Genomic DNA, 20,089 nt, shown 5'->3' with positions numbered 1-20,089 from the left:
AACACAATTGGCAAATCTCTCCCTTCAATATAGTTACTCATCTCCTTGGCAGTAAGACAGTGCATTGGGTTTTAAGGATAGGAAGAGATCACCACTACTGAGCAGTGATCTGAAGTTATGGGGGGAAGCTTCCCATGTCTTTAAAGACAAAACATATGGGGCAGCAGTGGAGGCACCAAAGGCAGGAGATGGGCATATCTACATGGTGCTAAGTCCACAATGGGTTTTCCTAGGTAGTCAGTGGCTGTGCATCTGGAGTACAAAATTCAGCAATCCCCTTGCTTCTACCATGGACCTATGACTCTGCTGTTAAGAGTCTTTTCCTTCAGTTGCCACTCGCTGGTGACAGCGTTTTCTAATGCCTTTCTAGCCATTGTCCCAGATCAGCAGCCACCGCTGGTGCCAGGATTTGGAAGGCTCATGAATGGCTCAATAGCTGTGCTACTGATACTAAAAGATCTCTTTCCACTCCAGTTCCCTGTATCTCAGATCAGTAATGCTCCACTTGCACAAGAACCTCACTAATTCTATATTTAATTTCCCTACGTTCAGTGTGTTGTAAATAATATATGCCTTTGGCACTTCCATATATATATATATATATATATATATATATATATATATATATATATAATCTCGTAGCAAAGCAATTCACTGGGTTTCTCCCCATACATCTTTATGGTGGTTCTCCAGGATTTGATGATACAATTATCTTGAAAACAACCAGACACAAACAATTACCAACTTGACAACTATAGGAGCATGGACCATGTAGAATTCTTATTATTTACAATCGAACCACTTCACGTTGCTATGGGAGCCGAAAAGATTCCTTGAAGGAGATAAAAATACCACACCTCGAGTAAACCTTGTATTCCTGGAATGGCTTACAAAAGGATTCAGAAATTGGCATTGATCTAAAAGTCTGTGTTTGAGGGACCCTGTAAATTGCTGCAGACATAATCACTCTGCAAGATTATTACTATTGTTCCTCTTTATCACTATTCTTCTTCTTTCGTTAGTTCATTGCCCCATATACCTCAAAGGTCTCAAGGCAACTTACATCAATAAAATGGAATCATAGGAAAACACGTACAATAAGACACAAATGTGCATGAATACCCAAGCATTAAAATCTCCAGTTTCTAGCCTACTTACACTATGCTCCACCATTAAAACAACCAGCTAAAGAATAACAATGAAATTTCAGCAGCAGAAAAAGCATCAACCACCAAATGCCAGGGGGTAAAGCAAAGTCTTGGCACAGGACCAAAAAGATGACCATGTTTGCATCAGACAGGCTACCCTGGAGAGAGCAGTTCACAGCTGGTGGACCACTACTGACAAGTTCCTCTCTCCTGTCACCACCCTCTGCACTTTTGCCGCAGGGGCCACTGAGAGGAGGGCCTCTGATGATGGCCCGAGGGTAAAGGCAGGTTCATCTGGAGAGAGACATTCTGGAAAGTACTGAGGCCTTGAGCCGTGGAAGGTTTCATAGGACAAACCCAGAACATCCAATTGTGCCCAGTCATGTACTGAAAGGCAGTGCAGTCTTGCTAGAACCAGTGTTATGATTTCCAACCATCTGGGCCCCATTAGCAATCTGGATGCAGGATTATGCTTCTTTTGTCACATTTGAGCTTTTAACTGACTTACCGTCCCAAGTAACTCAAATTATTTAATACCTCTGTTGCTGTTTATGAACTGACTAATGGAACTACAGAAGGCAAACACTGCAACAAAATCAAATTACTTCTAAGACAACACCTAAGAGAATATGATGTGTCATGTTACTTTTAGTAAGTGTGTGGGTGGGTGTCTGTCTGTATATTCCATTGCACTCACCCAGCAATGTGGGGACCCCCAACTTTCATATGTGATATGGTGAGAGAACTGAGAGAGCAGCCTGCATAAAGTAGGTAGGTGGGATGGCGATTGCATGCTCACTTTTCCCTCATTAAAGCTATATATCAGAATCAAAGAGGGGAAAAATGGAGGGAAGGCATAGCCTCAATGAAACTAAAGGTTATTGGAACTTCTTTGATCTTGAAGTTCATGCCAATGACCTGAATGACCACAGGGGAGTATTCCTCTCCTATTCATTTAAAATGGGGAGGCTTCATGAATCACAGTTGACCCTGTCACACACCTTTAAGCTCCTAGATAGTCTGAGATGCTGTAAGCCTGATTCCTATATGTTTTGGGGAAGGGCTTTAGCTCAGTGCTAGAGCATCTGTTTTGCATGCAAAAGGTCCCAGATTCAGTCCCCAGCATCTCCAGGTAGCATTCGGAGAGCTACTGCCAGTCACCATTGGCAATACTGTACTGAGGTAGGTGGATCAATGGTCTGACTCTCTATAACAGGCATCCCCAAACTTCAGCCCTCCAGATCTTTTGGACTACAATTCCCATCTTCCCCGACCACTGGTCCTGTTAGCTAGGGATCATGGGAGTTGTAGGCCAAAACATCTGGAGGGCCGCAGTGGTATTGATGAAATCAGGAATTTATGTCTGCATGGTGAAGCACGATGGCCTTATAGCTGGGGTGTGTGTGTGTGACCTTATAGCTGGGGGAAAGAGCATTATTTAGTGCTCTGCTTCAGACGGCAAAAGGTTTTGAGCTAGCTCAGTCATGAATTAAGGCCTTAGTGCAACATAAGTAGATACATTATATACTCACTCGTAAGAAAAAGGGAAACTTCTTCCCATAGAATCCAACTCGGAAAAACTCTGGCTCCAAACGTTGTTGATCCATAATTTTATCATACAAAGAAGCTTCCATCACCTGAGTAAGATCAGATTGAAAATAAACAAATCAGATAAGCAATATCAACAGCTAAAATGCAACCAAGGTAAATGAGAGTTCCTCAGCCCACATAAAGATACTTGAATGTATCTTTCAACTTGTGCTTATCTGCTTTGGTCAATATACAATTGGAATTATATTGACAGGAGGACAAATTGAACATGAGGGGTAGCACAGTGTTTGTAGAATTAACAGAAGTGTTACTTAACGATCATGGTTTAGTGTTCAGAGATTCATCAGTCTAAATATAATCAATGTGGAAGGCAGAATTGTACTGTGGTTTAAAAACGAAATTAGAGTAGGAAAAGTATTGAAGTTGATGATGCTTGGCAAATGCAAAGTACAATCCTGCCTCAACCTGGCACAATGTGTCTTGGCTTGAATTGGCCTGATTCATGTGTTTTTTTGCCAGGATTTTAAGTAAGTTAGTTAAGAGTTTGGGCATGGCCAGTAGCATTTTAATCCCCTACCCTGCGTGATATGGAATAGGTCTGTTGATCAATCTGCTGTTGAAAATGTTGATTTTAGTAGAAATGGGAAAAGAAATGCATTGCCACATGTTATTTATACACAACTAGCATAGCGACTATTGTTTGGCTTCCCAGATGAAGTTTATTAATGTATATAAATGGTTAGTAGTACTATTCTAAGTCTATGGCGAAATAAGTCCCATTGAGTTCAGAAGCCTGCAGGTGAGTGGATATAGGATTGCAGTCTCAATATAATACAGGGACTACACTGCAATTGCATACACTGCAATTCACAAAAATAACAGAGCATTTGAACTATGCTTTAAAATAACATAGAAGTGTGAGTGTCTTTGCTTTCCCTTTTTGCAACAATCTGACCCAAGCAAACATGTATGTTAGAATAACAAATGTAGCTTTTCCATTTATTCGCTCTTTCTAGCTATAGCCCTCTAGAACAGGGATTGCTAGGTTGTAAGAACCTGTTGTAAAAAAAAGATTAAGTCAAAACAAAACAAAACATGAGCATCATAGTTTCAGCATGAAAGTTTCAGTGGGGAAAATTAAATTGCTGCCTTGCTGACTAAACAAAAGCCAGTTTTATACTGATTCTTAATGGCCAAATACATCTATCTCCATTACCCGCATCTTGCTGAGGTTTCTGTAGTCGTAATAGGTTTCATACTGCTCAGCGATCTTCCTGCATAAGATAATGCCATTCTCCCAGCACTGTAGACAAGCAAGAAAAAAGGAATGTTCGGCAAAGAGAAGGATCTTAAATGCTTTTTAGTTGTTTCAAACAGAGTTTCAAGTGTCCCAGTTGGCAGTACAATCTAGCATTAACCAGCGCTTTCAGAGAACATTAACCAACAGGCAGAAAACAGCTGCTTATGAGAACTGACAATATGGTATTATAAAGCCTCTTCCTTTTTGGGATTGGCGAACTGCACTCACAGGTACTGAGAGCACTTGTCGTACAAAATAAACCCAAATCACATGACAGCAGCTGTCAAGAATCAATTCCACAGCACCATTCCTAGAATAGGAACTTTTTTGGGTGCTGGGGGGTTAAGGTTCTCTTTTGGTTTCAATTCCACAGCACTATTATTCAAATAGGAACTTTTTAGGGTTCTTAAAATCTAGGTCTGTTAAACTTGAGTTCCGCAATTACTGCCAATGCTAGTTGTGGAAGAAAACTGTGAGTACATTAATTACTATTCAGCCAATGGCATGGTTCACACACTACATTAAACCATAGCTTAAAATAGACTATGGTTTAACTCACAAAACTGCTTTCCTCCTACCCTACTCCTGGCTGCTGTGCCGGGAAGGAAAGAAGCCAGAGCAATGTGTGAACCAAGGCTTCTCTCCAAACAAACCACTTCTCTCCAAACAAACCATGGCCAATCAAGTTGAGCATCATGCTCTCACAGTGGCCAGTCAGATGCCTATGGAAAAGTGCAAGAGCCTTCGCCCCTCCTGTGGATTCCAGCAACTGGCATTCAGAAGTATTACGGCCTCCAACTGTGGAGGCAGAGCACAGCCATCGTGGCTAGTAACCATCTTGATAGCACATGGGGTGTGCTCATCAAGAAACAGACTCCCCAAGGCTCCATGGCCATTTGAAACCAGCAGCATTGCTCTCCTTTGAAAAGGACACAACAAAAAGTAAATGTCCAATCAAAATATGATCATTAAATCAAATATATATTCAAAAATCTACCCATGCCATTGGGAATACGCAAAGTTTAAACCTGTATCAGCCTAGAATAGGAGGGGGAAAACCCACCAGTTTTCAGCTAGGCAAACTGGCTGAGATGCTTGCTAATGTACAAACAGTTGGTTTAAGCAAGCTATGAATGGACTGCTTACAGGCGCAGACTCTGCTTGGATAAATATGATAATATATGTATACAGTGGTACCTCGGTTTATGAACTAAATCCGTTCCGGAAGTCCATTCTTAAATCGAAACCATTCTTAAACTGAGGCGTGCTTTCCCCAATGAGGCCTCCTGCCACCGATGCCTTTCCATCATTCGGATTTCATTCTTAGACCGAGGTAAATTTTGCAAACCGGGACACAACTTCCATTTTTGTGGAGTTCGTAAACCAAATAGTTCGTAAACAGGGCTGTTCTTAAACCGAGATACCACTGTATGGACTTTATACAAAATGTAGTAAGCTGTTAACATTTGCATAGGTATTAGGATAATAACACTATACCAATTTATAGAAAAATGTATGGGAACGTCATATATTGCATTTTTGCATATATATATATATATATATGCATACACACACACACACACACACACACACACACACACACACACACCAATATATGTATCTTTGTTGTTGTTTTCTTCCCCTCACCTTTCCTTCTTTTTTCTATATCAATTTATTTCTTTTAATTGAAATCACTTCAATAAAATATAAATATTTTTTAAAAGTCGGTTTAAGCATATGGTTGCATCACTTGAATGAGATTAAAAACTAGGTGTGCACTGAAATGTTCTATAGAATTGATTAATTCTCGTAGAACCGTAACACTGTTAAGGATGGTGGATGTCAACTAGCCCAATCCCTTGTTCAAGGCAGCCTTCTTAGTGCAGGATGAAACTACTGGCCCCTGCTTAAATAACTGCAGAAAAGGCATTTAAGAGGCATAGCAATTTCCAACCTCAGATTTCATATGAGAATTTTTTTAAAAAAGGACAACTCACTTTGTATAGAAAAGTGCTATATATTATATATCAACAGTGAAAAATATATCAACTGCAAACCAGTTTGATTAAGAATCAGTTTGGTTCAATAAGAAAACAAACAGAAAACACCACCACCAAAATGTGGTGACGAAACCCACTTACTTTCCCCCGGTCAAAGTTCTGGATGATAGTGAGATGAAGGTATTCTTTGCGCTGCCACTCGGTCTGCATGGGATAGTTCAGAAACTCTCTCAGCGGCCGTTCCGACCATTCCAACAGCTCGTCATACAGCAAGAGCGTGTATGCAGCCTCTGTTGGGTGTTAGAAGTAAACAGGAAGAAAATCCTAGTGGGCACATATTTTCATGACGAATGGCACAGGCAAGCAGAACTGATAATTTCAGCTCTTGCCTGGAAAACAGACACACTGGAGGAAATATATGTAACAGTTTCATGGGTCAGCCTGCTTAGAGCATCCATGCAAAGGGCTGGTGGACAACGGAAGTATAAATAGAACCAAGGTGCCTGATTCACCTTTGAGGCACACAGATCAACTGGCGGGGTGTGGGTGGGTGTCCTCAAATCTGCTGCAGATTCACTAGAATAGATCTGGATAAAGCTTTCCCTCCATCTTGCTCACTGACTGCTGGACTGAACAAGTCCACAGTTGCATTTCCTATGGGCCACTTTCAAAGATACCAGCTGCTGTTCTGCCCACATGAAGGTATTGTGGGATACCGTTTGCAGAGACGTTGATCTTGCAAGCTTTTAACACATTGTCCATGTTAATCAGTAGGTTCTTCTTAATGAGAGGCCAAAACACCTGGAATGTCTGGGCAGGTAGCCAGGAGCTACCACCAGTTTGCATTTCTCAGAGAGCCCTCCAACAGCTAGGTACCCTTAATTATATGTGGTTCCATGTGGACTTTCCACGTGGTGTCATTTTCTTGACAACCGTGCTGCCCTGTTATCAGAGAGATACTTGATCATTCGAGGCTGCCTTATCTTGGAACCTCCGGAGAATAATATTGATAAATTCAACGGTACCAATTAATTAACTATTTTGTATTTAGGGCTATATATATAGATACAGAGACATACACATGCATGGGCAATGAAGAGATGCCACAGCAATCTCCCATACAGACTCTGGCATAACATACTAAAAATGAAAAAAAGAAATCTGCAAGCCCCTCATTTGCTATGATGTAACAAGGGACCCAGATGGCGCTGTGGTTAAACCACTGAGCCTAGGGCTTGCTGATCAGAAGGTCGGCGGTTCGAATCCCTGTGACGGGGTGAGCTCCCGTTGCTCGGTTCCAGCTCCTGCCAACCTAGCAGTTCGAAAGCACGTCAAAATGCAAGTAGATAAATAGGAACCGCTACAGCGGGAAGGTAAACGGCGTTTCCATGTGCTGCTCTGGTTTGCCAGAAGTGGCTTTGTCATGCTGGCCACATGACCTGGAAGCTATACGCCGGCTCCCTCGGCCAATAATGTGAGATGAGCGCGCAACCCCAGAGTCGGTCACGACTGGACCTAATGGTCAGGGGCCCCTTTACCTTTTTAACAAGCAAGTTAAACTATCTTTCAGAGCACGATTTCTCTTTCATGGCAATATTCAAAAATTTAGAATGATAACAATAGTAAATAAAATCATTCAATTGAAAACACATTTCACCCATTAAAAATCAGTAGTACCAATTAATTCATAGCAGGTTTTACCTGTAAAATACAGGTTGAAATAAAAATGTCATAGGAGTTTGTTTTTAAACAAACCAATAATGCTGTAGCTACAGGGGTTTCCAGGGAGATAGAGTTCAACAGATAAGAAGCCACCACTGGGGGGGGGGAAACAAAAGACACAACTGCCCCTGATACCCAACAGTCTGGAGTATATACTTGTATATACTCAATCTGACTCTTCAGGGGGACTGCAGGCTATACACTGATATCCAGATCAGCAGATTTCTCAACCCACCAGATTTCTGTTTTGAATATTACTCATACTAAAGAAACAACTGAAAATTATACAAATCCCCCCACAGGAAAATAAATCCTAAGGAAACCTAACCGGTGGAAATCATGCTGTGAAAAGCAATGTTTTCTTGGTAGAAGGTCAGAAAGTTTATAAGAAATAAAGAATGCAAATAGATAAATATCAGTTCTCAGAAGGGAGTACACCAGCACAGTCTAGGTTAAATGTGTCAAGCACTGCCGCTGTTTAAGCATCAGCTGCAGACATAGTCTCTTGAAAACACATCCACGATGCTTAGCAACCCAATTTGCAATTGTCACCCAGGAGCAGCATTGGCTGCCAGCTGTTCGAGGGAAGATTTAAACTTGACATTAAAAAGGAGTGGGTTTTGCCAAGAATTATTGGCACGTAACACTGGCCACAGATACAATCATGCAAAACTAGCAGCATCTATGGATTCCAATTATATCATTTCTCTCCAACAAAGATCACTAATAATCTAGAAGAAGAAGAAGAAGAAGAAGAAGAAGAAGAAGAAGAAGAAGAAGAAGAAGAAGAAGAAGAAGAAGAAGAAGAAGACGTTATTATTTATACCCCGCCCATCTGGTTAGATTTCCCCAGCCACTCTGGGTGGCTTCCAATCGAATATGAAAAGCAATACAGCATCAAACATTAAAAAGTTCCCTAAACAGGGCCGCCTTCAGTTGTCTTTTAAAAGTAAAACAGTTGCTTATTGCCTTGACATCTACTGGGAGGGTGTTCCACAGGGTGGGCGCCACTACCTAGAAGGCCCTCTGCCTGGTTCCCTTTAACCTCACTTCTCACAGTGAGGGAACCGCCAGAAGGCCCTCGGTGCTGGACCTCAGTGTCCGGGCAAAACAATGGGGGTGGAGACGCTCCTCCAAGTATACAGGACTGAGGCCGTTTAGGGCTTTAAAGGTCAGCACCAACACTTTGAATTGTGCTTAGAAACAGACCGGGATGGTACGCTTAATGGTAAAAGTAAATCACTTTGATTCCAGGGAGCACGTTCTCAATATCTAGGGATGCTGATAAACGAAGCCACTTCTGAAGTGGGATCATTTCTACTCCATTTCCATTTTTTATTTAAAACAAAGGAAGACCTGGCAGCTAAGTCTGCCAGGAAGAAGTTACTCACTTTCCAAGTGAGGACCTGCTGCAGTACAGATACAAGTGACTACATGTCTCACCTACAGAGAGGCTCCTATTACACATGCCTTAATGGTCCTGTTAGCTTTTTATGTTACAGGTTGGTGCCTTAGGTGGTCAGATGCAAGATTCTCAGTACTTCACACTACAGCTGGAAGGTGCCAAAAGTTCCCTCCTGTTTGGTCCTCCTTTGTCCCTTGTTTGAGCAAACCAAAGGTTGTTCTTACTCAAGGCAGGCCCAACCATTGAGGAGGACACCCTAGGCAGCTGGCTTTGGATATCATAAAAGGGCAGAGAATTGTTGGGCTATTTAATATTGTATTTTTTTTTACTGCCAGGGAGGGTAGCTTGTGGGAATCCCCCTGCCCCACAAGTTAACTGACCTTGTATACAAAGTACCTCAACTTGGATGCAGGAAGAGCAGGCACAATCTGTTGCTCTGCCTCAAGCATAATATTCTGGGGGCTTGCTCCTGCTATTACCTCTGCATCCAAACCATATTTTGCATCCAAACTAGGGATTGAAATCTAAATAGCCATTTCAATTGGTGGCTTGGAGATACCACCAACTTTAAGGAGTATCTGAGAAGATAAGATCAGTTCCCATGTAGGCGTACACGACTCTACCTTGCTATATCCAGCTTTTTCCAGAAAATATAGATGCCAGCTTGAGACACAGGAGGAATTCCTGCACCTATTTATTCCACTAATCTGCTTCCATGTCTCAAAACATATTTTATACCCAGATTATTTGGTGAGTTATTTACCTGTAAAGTTTTGCGCTTTAAGGTGCAGATCATACAGTTTATGTATATATCGAATATACATCTCCTCCTTATTCAATTCTGTCTTGTAAAAATTCTGGAATAAAAACACATTGCAATGCAAGATAGTTATAAAAAGACAAGGTAGCAACATTTATCTATGCCTTTTAACCTATGCCTGATCTTTCTCTCTCTCTCTCGAAAACCATTCCTTATCAGATACCAGAAAAGCTTTGCAATCAAGAAAAAACCGTTTTTGTGAAATGTTGTGATGAATCTCAAGCAGTCATTTTAGTCTTTTAAAACAAAAAAAGGTGTTACTTTAAAAAGGGAGGCAAATGTAAAAAAAAAAAAGAGAGGAAAATGTGTGATATTGGTAACAAAATGAATTAAAACGTAAGTAAGGAGTTGGGAATGGGGTGCAATGATGCTGCAAAATGTATGTTTTCAGAAATCTACATCGATTCTTATAGGTAATTATTTTCCATGGGTTTGTTTACCTCTGTGCACTGGGTAAAATCTAGCTTCTGTTATCCATAGTGTGGGACATTTGCTATACATATCCCTGGTGCTTTTTACTACATACAATGCCAGAATAACTGCCAATTGGTACCTCATTACACACTGATATTAGTATAATGTTGTAAATAAAGAGACTGAGAAAGATAAAGATAGTCATCACTAGTGCTCCAATCTGAAAATGGAAAAACATCATGATTCACCTATTCCTAATCTGTGACAAAATATTTCACATGGGGCCTTACATTTTAAAAAAATTATCTGCGAATTTCAAACTGATACTTGCTTTTTTTCTTCTTCTACTACTCTTTATATTATGTTCTTAGTCACTGTGAGAAATCAATGAAGCTAGGTTGATGGAGTATACATTTTAAAATAAATGTATTTCTATGGTTTTTTGCATTTAACAAATGTGCATGCATTTTAATAATCAGATACCCCTCAAGAAAAGAGGTGTTCAGGGAAACAATATTAAACACCTAATCTGGAGATGCTGCCATTTTGAATACAAATAGTTTAAAACGGTATCTGAGTCTCAGGTAAGTTGGAATGCGAAATCTGTATGGGTCTGGTTTGAATGAGTTTGTACTACCTTTGAACACACTGGATTTTCAAGGATTAAAAAAATAATGGTTCCTTGAGGCTGAAAGCAGCATACTGTACATCGTAGGCTCAAATCACATAGTTGTCCCAAGTGGGACACACTATATTGGAATTTATACCTAACTGTAATATCCAGACAAGAACATTTGGAAAAAATAAAAATAGGCAAATGTGCCTTGTCTGTGTTGTGGAAAGGATACACTCCCACACCAGGTATATCCACTTCTAGCATAGGGATTTGTTCAAATAGGGTCAAGGGTTTTTCAGATTTTGTACAGTGAGTTTGCTTTTACATGAATATTCCTCTACAGTAGGCAAATAAACTGTACCAATCTTTTAATGTAAATGTACAGGGTGCTGGTGCACATTGCTAAAAAGGTATTCCACTTCTCCCCTGCTCCTGTCAACACAATCAGAAAACAAGCCAGAGTTTGTTTTTAGCTGTGGTTTAATGTGATGTACAAACTGGATCAAAGGCTTGCATGTATGAACCAGCCTTCGCAGATAAAACAAGCATATTTTCTCAGAGTTGGTACATGTTAGACACAGCTAGTTCTAACTCTGCAAGAATCAAAGCACAGCACCTCAACTCATTTAGTCCAATCCCATTACAGAGAATGCAGTTGTTTTCTTTTTAGACATGGTAGTCAATAGCGCTAGTCTGGGCAAAATCATAACATATGAAATTCCCATAGCAAACTCTTCATGGACCACCTTGCCTAGAGGAAAGGGAAGGGGGGATGTAAAAATACATTCAAAGTGTGGGTCTTTAAATTACCGAACACTAAAAATGTATTGAATAGAGTGGCCACGTGTGCTGCTAGTTCTCTATTTGAAGACTTTTCTATAAATAGGCATTTGCAAATTTCATGCAAATGTGTGTCCTCTTTTGCAATGATACATTTCCTCCTTTTTGGCAATTTGCATATGGCCACCCTAGTTATTTAAATGCTGCTTGTCTCTGTAGTCATTCAAAATACAGATTCTTTCATCCTTCCTCCCAAAACAGAATGCTTTGAAAGATCAATGACTTATCACTCCATCTGGTGATATTAACAGAAATTTCCCTTCACATAGGATCTACGTCAGACACAAACAGCAATGCAAAGCATCGAAAGCAGCATTGGTGGGAAGAAGCTACGCAGCACTATGTTTGAGTGAAGCAGAACTACAGAGGTCAAGGACTCTGGTGAAGTGCAATGTTGTTGTTGTTGTTTAGTTGTTTAGTCATGTCCGACCGTTCGTGACCCCATGGACCAGAGCACACCAGGCACTCCTGTCTTCCACTGCCTCCCACAGTTTGGTCAGACTCATGTTGGTAGCTTCGAGAACACTGTCCAACCACCTTGTCCTCTGTCGTCCCCTTCCCCTTGTGTCCTCAATCCTTCCCAAAATCAGGGTCTTTTCCAGGGAGTCTTCTCTTATCATGATGTGGCCAAAGTATTGGAGCCTCAGCTCCTCACCACAGGTGTATTCAAAAGGAAGTTGCTGGATTGTAAAGCCATGCCTACATGCACATCAGGGGAATCTAATCTGAGGCATTTGGAGACATTTTCATTAAGTATTGTGAATGGTAAAGTATAGTCCACATTGATGGTTTCGAGGCAGAGAGATGAAAGGAATAGAGCAGCCTGAGCCCATGGATAAATAAAAAAGAAACAACAACTTGCAATTAAAGTGTCACCAAGGTGACATTTTTTTCTAAACCTGACAAGCTCTTGCTGTTAAGAAAATGGTTGAGAGCCTATTTGGCTCTTCATATAAAAAGCAAAAGTTTGGGCTTCTCAATAACAGTCTTCACTGAGTTCCTTTACTCCAGCTCCTATACTCATGGCAAAGAAATTCCTTTTGGATGAAAGATATGTATTTCTGTGGGCATTAGGATTCAAATAATGACTTGGAGATTGGAAGGGGCCACCATCTATTTCCGCAACTGGTAAAGCAGCAGTGGTAGGTCTGGATTTGGAACCTCAGACAAAAAAAATCCCCACTCAGCTCCAAAGTTTACTGGTCCACCATTGGTGGACAAATGGTATGCAGCCCATTTTCATGGAGCTTTTAGCAGGTTGAAATGTGCACCTGGTACGGGCTGATATGGTTTTGCTGACATTTGTTATATTAACTGTGCTCAGAAATTTTAGGCAATTTGAATCTCTTTTAGTATTTTAATTTGTGAATTAATTTTTGAATTTTTGATTTTATTGCTTCATCTTTTTGTAAACCGCTTTAAGGTTGTTGTTGTTGTTGTTGTTGTTGTTGTTGTTGTTTTACAGCCAAGCAGTGTGTAAGTTTGAGGAAATAAATTAATTAATGGAGGAGCAATCACACATGTCTACTCAGAAGTAAGCCTTATTGAGTTTACTCAGGTAAGTGTATATGCAAGGAGAGATAGCACCTTTCCAGGGGTGCACCCAGTATTGTGGAAGGCTTGACTTTAACGAAGCACAAAGGGTCTCGTCTCTTGCTCTGTGCTGATTGGTAAAAATATTGTTACACAGGCAGGCTTTTGCCTGCTAAGTATCTGCTGTAAATGCCATTTTATTTCTGTGGTTTCTGCCTTTTTTATTTTCAATGCATTTTAATGCCTTGTATTCAATGTATTTTATTGTGGTGTTTTAAATAATATTTTATGGCATTATTATTTTTAATTGTTGTAAGCTTCCTTCCCTGCATAGTTCCAAGGCAGTAGCAGATTCAGTGGCGGAGCATATTCCTGCACTGACCAGGGCGAGTACACTCCCGAGGGGGGGGCACAGAGGATACCCTCCCAGGCGCTGGAATCTGGATAGCCATTCGGGTGCACCGAGCGATGCGAGCGCCATGCAGCTGGGAGTGGAGTGAGCTGCCGATGGCGGACATTCAGCGCACCACCCACCCGTGACTCCCAAGCCTCCCCCAGCTGCCAAAACGAAGGGAGAAGGGGGGAATGCCCCTGGCAAAGCTGTGCAGCTCCCCCCCCTTCTCCCGACGGCTCAGGGTAGGCTTGGGAGTTGCAGGCGGGCGGCGCACCAAATGTCACCCCCTCAGTGAAGACACCCAGGGAGGTCCAGCCCCACCACAACCGCTTCTTCCGCCCCTGAGCAGATTACAAGGGTCGGCAGAATTCTGCATTAAGTAGAAAAATGTTTTTATATCTTTTAGCCCCCGCTTTTATTGGCTGCTTTTGGTGAGACAAAAATATTAACAGAGGAGACAGCAACCATATCCTCTGACCTGGTGCCCTCTGAGGAAGGCTAGGATGCAAATGTGCTTGATTATCATAAGCCACTCTGTGGTCCTAAGGGATTAATGGTTGGGCAAAAATCTTACAATTACATCCATACAAATAAAATAATCACCCAACTAAACTTGAAATAATATACTTCCCCTAAATCATGCAGAAAGTTTTTTTAAAAAAGGAGGGGATATATCCCACTCTATCACACATTTCTCAGAGAGAAAATCACCCTTTGAAAAATATTATTTCACCTGTAGTTGGGAAAAGTTACGCAATTCCCTATCAATTGTAAAAACCAGAAAGGTTTCTGTCCTGTATAAGAAGAAGCAAGGATGTTGGAAGAAGTATCCCTGCTTCCTTTTCTCACTGCCAGCAAAGTAGCAAATGTGCTCAGAAGAATCCCACTTCTTCGGCTTCTTTCCCACCTGCCAGCTCATATAATTAGAGACACCCACCCACTACCCAAACCAGGCAGGACGACTGTATTTTTGCAGGCTTATCAATATATATTCAAATGCAACATGAATACTTTATGATTCTATAATAGGTTTTGAATTCATTAATTATGCAGTGGAAAGCGTGCTTTTAAATCCCAGTTTGGAAAGTAAGCTATTAAAAACACGCTCCTTATCTAAACATTCAGATCCTTAAAGTGGCATAGTTAAGATCTCCCAAAAGAAAGAGATACGCACCAGCAAGCTGACAGTACAGCCAATCTTTTTGCCATCCACTTCACCCATTTTCATGCAGTCCCTGGAGGGATTAAAAAAAATATTGTTTTAAAAAAAGAGACCAAATCATGTGAAGAAGAATTAATTATGCATGTTACATAAAACGATGTATCCAAAATAAATTCTGTTATTAACTGACTCAAATACACTATTTGATTCAAGAATGTATGACAGGTGGTACTCTCATTATGAAGCCTAATGCAAGAGAAGATCTCCAAGGGCCAAAGCATAGTTCAGGGTAAATCAACCTTAAACTGTAAATGCAATAACTGCAAAAATTCCACATCCATCCCTTGTCTGTTTCTGCCTTGATTATCTGCCCTTCTTCTGTTGTATAGATCAGGCGTGGGACAGTTTTTTTCCCCTATCAAGGGCCAATGACCCACAGAGAACAAACAATTGCAGGTATGTGTATCAATGTGAGCCAAAGCTCCAGTGTGTTCAACCCCAGAACCTGCAGGTTTCACTCCAAAATTGTTTTCAGTGCCAGATTTGAGCTCTAAAGCACGTGGAGCAGTAAACTTGAGAGTGCCTCTGAGAGCCTCCCACTACAACCAGGTGAGACTAATCTAAATGTGAAAAGTAAATGAATTCAGTTATTGGCAGAAGAAGTCCTGGAGTCATTCCCTGTTGTTGTTGTTTAGTCGTTTAGTCGTGTCCGACTCTTCGTGACCCCATGGACCATAGCACGCCAGGCACTCCTGTCTTCCACTGCCTCCCGCAGTTTGGTCAAACTCATGTTCGTAGCTTCAAGAACACTGTCCAACCATCTCATCCTCTGTCGTCCCCTTCTCCTAGTGCCCTCCATCTTTCCCAACATCAAGGTCTTTTCCAAAGATTCTTCTCTTCTCATGAGGTGGCCAAAGTATTGGAGCCTCAGCTTCACGATCTGTCCTTCCAGGGAGCACTCAGGGCTGATTTCCTTAAGAATGGATAGGTTTGATCTTCTTGCAGTCCATGGGACTCTCAAGAGTCTCCTCCAGCACCATAATTCAAAAGCATCAATTCTTCGGAGATCAGCCTTCTTTATGGTCCAGCTCTCACTTCCATACATCACTACTGGGAAAACCATAGCTTTAACTATACGGACCTTTGTCGGCAAGGTGATGTCTCTGCTTTTTAAGATGCTGTCTAGGTTTGTCATTGCTTTTCTCCCAAGAAGCAGGCGTCTTTTAATTTCGTGACTGCTGTCACCATCTGCAGTGATCAAGGAGCCCAAGAAAGTAAAATCTCTCACTGCCTCCATTTCTTCCCCTTCCATTTGCCAGGAGGTGATGGGACCAGTGGCCATGATCTTGGTTTTTTTGATGTTGAGCTTCAGACCATATTTTGCGCTCTCCTCTTTCACCCTCATTAAAAGGTTCTTTAATTCCTCCTCACTTTCTGCCATCAAGGTTGTGTCATCTGCATATCTGAGGTTGTTGATATTTCTTCCGGCAATCTTAATTCCGGCTTGGGATTCATCTAGTCCAGCCTTTCGCATGATGAATTCTGCATATAAGTTAAATAAGCAGGGAGACAATATACAACCTTGTCGTACTCCTTTCCCAATTTTGAACCAATCAGTTGTTCCATATCCAGTTCTAACTGTAGCTTCTTGTCCCACATAGAGATTTCTCAGGAGACAGGTGAGGTGATCAGGCACTCCCATTTCTTTAAGAACTTGCCATAGTTTGCTGTGGTCGACACAGTCAAAGGCTTTTGCATAGTCAATGAAGCAGAAGTAGACGTTTTTCTGGAACTCTCTAGCTTTCTCCATAATCCAGCGCATGTTTGCTATTTGGTCTCTGGTTCCTCTGCCCCTTCGAAATCCAGCTTGCACTTCTGGGAGTTCTCGGTCCACATACTGCCTAAGCCTGCCTTGTAGAATTTTAAGCATAACCTTGCTAGCGTGTGAAATGAGCGCAATTGTGCGGTAGTTGGAGCATTCTTTGGAGTCATTCCCTATTTGAGTCCAATGGCTCTGGCCAGCCGAGAGATTCAGGTTTCGAGCCTGGGCTGCTCCACAATCAGTGTGAGGAGATGACTCAGTGACCCAGGGCAGTGTTTGCACTCCCAGCATTCCAGGCTGCTCCTCCATAGCCAATGAATAGAGCAAAGGAATTAAAAGGATGGAGCTGGGCTCCTGCAGTTCCTCTGGTAGAACTGCAGGAGTCCAGAACTGAATGAAACAGGGGGATGCCAATTGGTTGCTGTGGAGCAGAGGTGGGGAACCTCAAGTTTAGGGGATAAATGCAGCTCTCCATGCCTCTCTTGGGATCTTTTCCAATACACATGCTTCCCTAGCCACAATGCATTTCCACAGGACGTGGGTGGTGCTGTGGTCTAAACCACTGAGCCTCTAGGGCTTGCCGACTGGAAGGTTGGTGGTTCGAATCCCCGCGATGGAGTGGGCTCCCATTGCTCTGCCCTAGCTCTTGCCAACCTAGCAGTTCGAAAGCAAACAGTGCAAGTAGATAAACAGGCACCATTGTGGCGTTTCCGTGCGCTCTGGTTTCCGTCGTGGTGTCCCGTTGCCTCAGAAGCAGTTTAGTCATGCTGGCCCATGTGGTAAATGGCGTTTCCGTGCGCTCTGGTTTCCGTCGTGGTGTCCCGTTGCCTCAGAAGCAGTTTAGTCATGCTGGCCACATGACCCAGAAAGCTGTCTGTGGACAAACACCTGCTCCCTCGGCCTGAAAGCAAGATGAGCGCCACAACCCCATAGTCGCCTTTGACTGGACTTAACCGCCCAGGGATCCTTTACCTTTTTGCCTTTATACAGGCCATAACCCTCACTGACCATGAATCACACTTTTCATGAGTGCTTTGGCTGGCTGGAATGTGTCCTGGAACTCTTTGTTTCTTGCATTCCAGGGTAAAAGACAATGAGGGGTGTGTGTGTGTTTGTGGTTGTTGTTGTTGCTGCTGTTGTTGTTGCCATTCATCTGTCTTGAGAAACAATAGAAGAGTGCACCATAGGGGTCAAACCCTTGGAGAGTTTCAGCACCTGCTGTGGTTGTAGAGACCAATATGGTAGAGACATGTTTCATTGCAGCCGGGGGAAGACGAAAGCGTCTGGTTTCACTGTTACAGATACACTATGGTGTTTCTTCTCTCTGCACTCCTCGCAGCAGTCATTTCTCCTCTGATCACTGATGTGGATGCATGGCACTCTGTCTCCAAGCACTGTGATCATCTGCAAGGGATTCCTACACTGTGGTGCTAATGTTGCCATCCTTCATGTCATGTCTGCAGACATCTTTATAACGCAGTTGGTCAGCTGATAGGTTCGGTGCCTGAAGCCAGCTCCCTGTAAAGCACAGCCTTGGGGATCCTGCCATCTTACACTCTGTGTACATGACCAAGCCAGCGTTGATGTCGCTGAGACAGAAGTGTAAACATGTTGAGAATGTAGGCTTTGAAGAGCACATCTTTGTTGAGACACTGTCCTGCCATGTGATACCCAAAATCTTCCTGACCCTGAACATACGGAAGGCAATGAGGTGTTGCTCCTGCCCAGTGCAAGTTTCATAAAGCAGTGTGCTCAACACACAAGCCCAGTAGACCTTCATCTTGGTCTTGGTCTTTAGCATGACATTATCTCAGCCATTGCTGTAGCTGCCTTGCCAATCCGCTTGTCTAACCTACTGTACAAAAGTAAATTCATCATTTGTTGCTCCGCATACTTTTTGCTTCTGACTCTGGCCACCACTGGCACATGCCATCTGTAAGGTTGCTGAAACAAGAATTCAGCCATTGGGCTGAGAAAAGATTCCCCACCCATGCCCCACAACAGGGTTTTCTAAACTTGGGTTTCCAACTGCTTTTGTACTACAATTCCTATCATCCCTGAACACTGGCCCTGCTAGCTAAGGATGATGGGAGTTGTAGCCCCAAAACAGCTGGAGACCCAAGTTTGGGAAACCCTGCCCTAGAAGGATACACTGCAGCTTCCATCCTAAATCATCTTTCTTTTTGTCCAAGCTAGTGGAGCTATGATACTAAACAATAATAAAAAATTTATAATAATTTTTATTTATACCCCACCCTTCTGGCTGGGTTTCCCCAGCCACTCTGGGTGGCTTCCAACAGAAAAATAACACACAGTAATCTATTAAACATTAAAAGCCTCCCTGAACAGGGCTGCCTTCAGATGTCTTCTAAAAGTCTGGTAGTTGTTTTTCTCTTTGACATCTGGTGGGAGGGTGTTCCACAGGGCGGGTGCCACTGCCGAGAAGGCCCTCTGCCTGGTTCCCTGTAACTTGGCTTCTCGCAGCAAGGGAACCACCAGAAGGCCCTCGGCACTGGACCTCAGTGTCCGGGCAGAACGATGGGGGTGGAGACGCTCCTCCAGGTATACTGGACCAAGGCCATTTAGGGCTTTAAAGGTCAGCACCAACACTTTGAATTGTGCTCGGAAACGTACTGGGAGCCAATGTAGGTCTTTCAAGACCAGTGTTATGTGGTCTCAGTGGCCGCTCCTAGTCAGCAGTCTAGCTGTCGCATTCTGGATTAGTTGCAGTTTCCGGGTCACCTTCAAAGGTAGCCCCACATTGCAGTAGTCCAAGCAAGAGATAACTAGAGCATGCACCACTCTGGCTAGACAGTCTGCAGACAGGTAGGGTCTCAGCCTGCGTACCAGATGGGGCTGATAAACAGCTGCCCTGGACACAGAATTGACCTGCGCCTCCATGGACAGCTGTGAGTCCAAAATGACTCCCAGGCTGCGCACCTGGTCCTTCAGGGGCACAGTTACTCCATTCAGAACCAGGGAATCCTCCACACCTGCCCACCTCCTGTCCCCCACGAACAGTACTTCTGTCTTGTCAGGATTCAACCTCAATCTGTTAGCTGCCATCCATCCTCCAACCGCCTCCAGGCAATCGCACAGGACCTTCACTGCCTTCACTGGTTCTGATTTGAAAGAGAGGTAGAGCTGGGTATCATCCGCATACTGATGAACACCCAGCCCAAACCCCCTGATGATCTCTCCCAGCGGCTGCATGTAGGGGGAGAGGACAGAACCCTGAGGCACCCCACAAGTGAGAGCCCAGGGGTCTGAACACTCATCCCCCCCCCACTTTCTGAACACGGCCCAGGAGGAAGGAACGGAACCACTGTATAACAGTGCCCCCAGCTCCCAACCCCTCTAGA

General features: G+C 42.8%; 1 protein-coding gene across 2 annotated transcripts in view; it reads right to left on the bottom strand.

The window, feature by feature from the left end:
- DOCK4 (dedicator of cytokinesis 4) overlaps positions 1 to 20,089 on the bottom strand; it is a 245,960-nt gene that overhangs the window by 23,750 nt on the left and 202,121 nt on the right. For both annotated transcript variants that reach the window (XM_035128338.3, XM_035128339.3), the window contains exons 34-38: positions 14,918 to 14,978; positions 9,890 to 9,983; positions 6,141 to 6,289; positions 3,916 to 4,002; positions 2,681 to 2,785 (exon numbers count right to left, since the gene is read on the bottom strand). In XM_035128338.3, coding sequence (XP_034984229.2) covers positions 2,681 to 2,785; positions 3,916 to 4,002; positions 6,141 to 6,289; positions 9,890 to 9,983; positions 14,918 to 14,978 — 496 coding nt within the window. The remainder of the gene's footprint in view (positions 1 to 2,680; positions 2,786 to 3,915; positions 4,003 to 6,140; positions 6,290 to 9,889; positions 9,984 to 14,917; positions 14,979 to 20,089) is intronic.

This window comes from Zootoca vivipara, chromosome 9, assembly GCF_965207765.1.
Source record: "Zootoca vivipara chromosome 9, rZooViv2.hap1.1, whole genome shotgun sequence".
In the NCBI taxonomy this organism is placed as follows: Eukaryota; Metazoa; Chordata; class Lepidosauria; order Squamata; family Lacertidae; genus Zootoca; species Zootoca vivipara.
The sequence above is the reverse complement of the archived record's forward strand: the minus strand, read 5'-3'. Positions and strand labels throughout refer to the sequence as shown.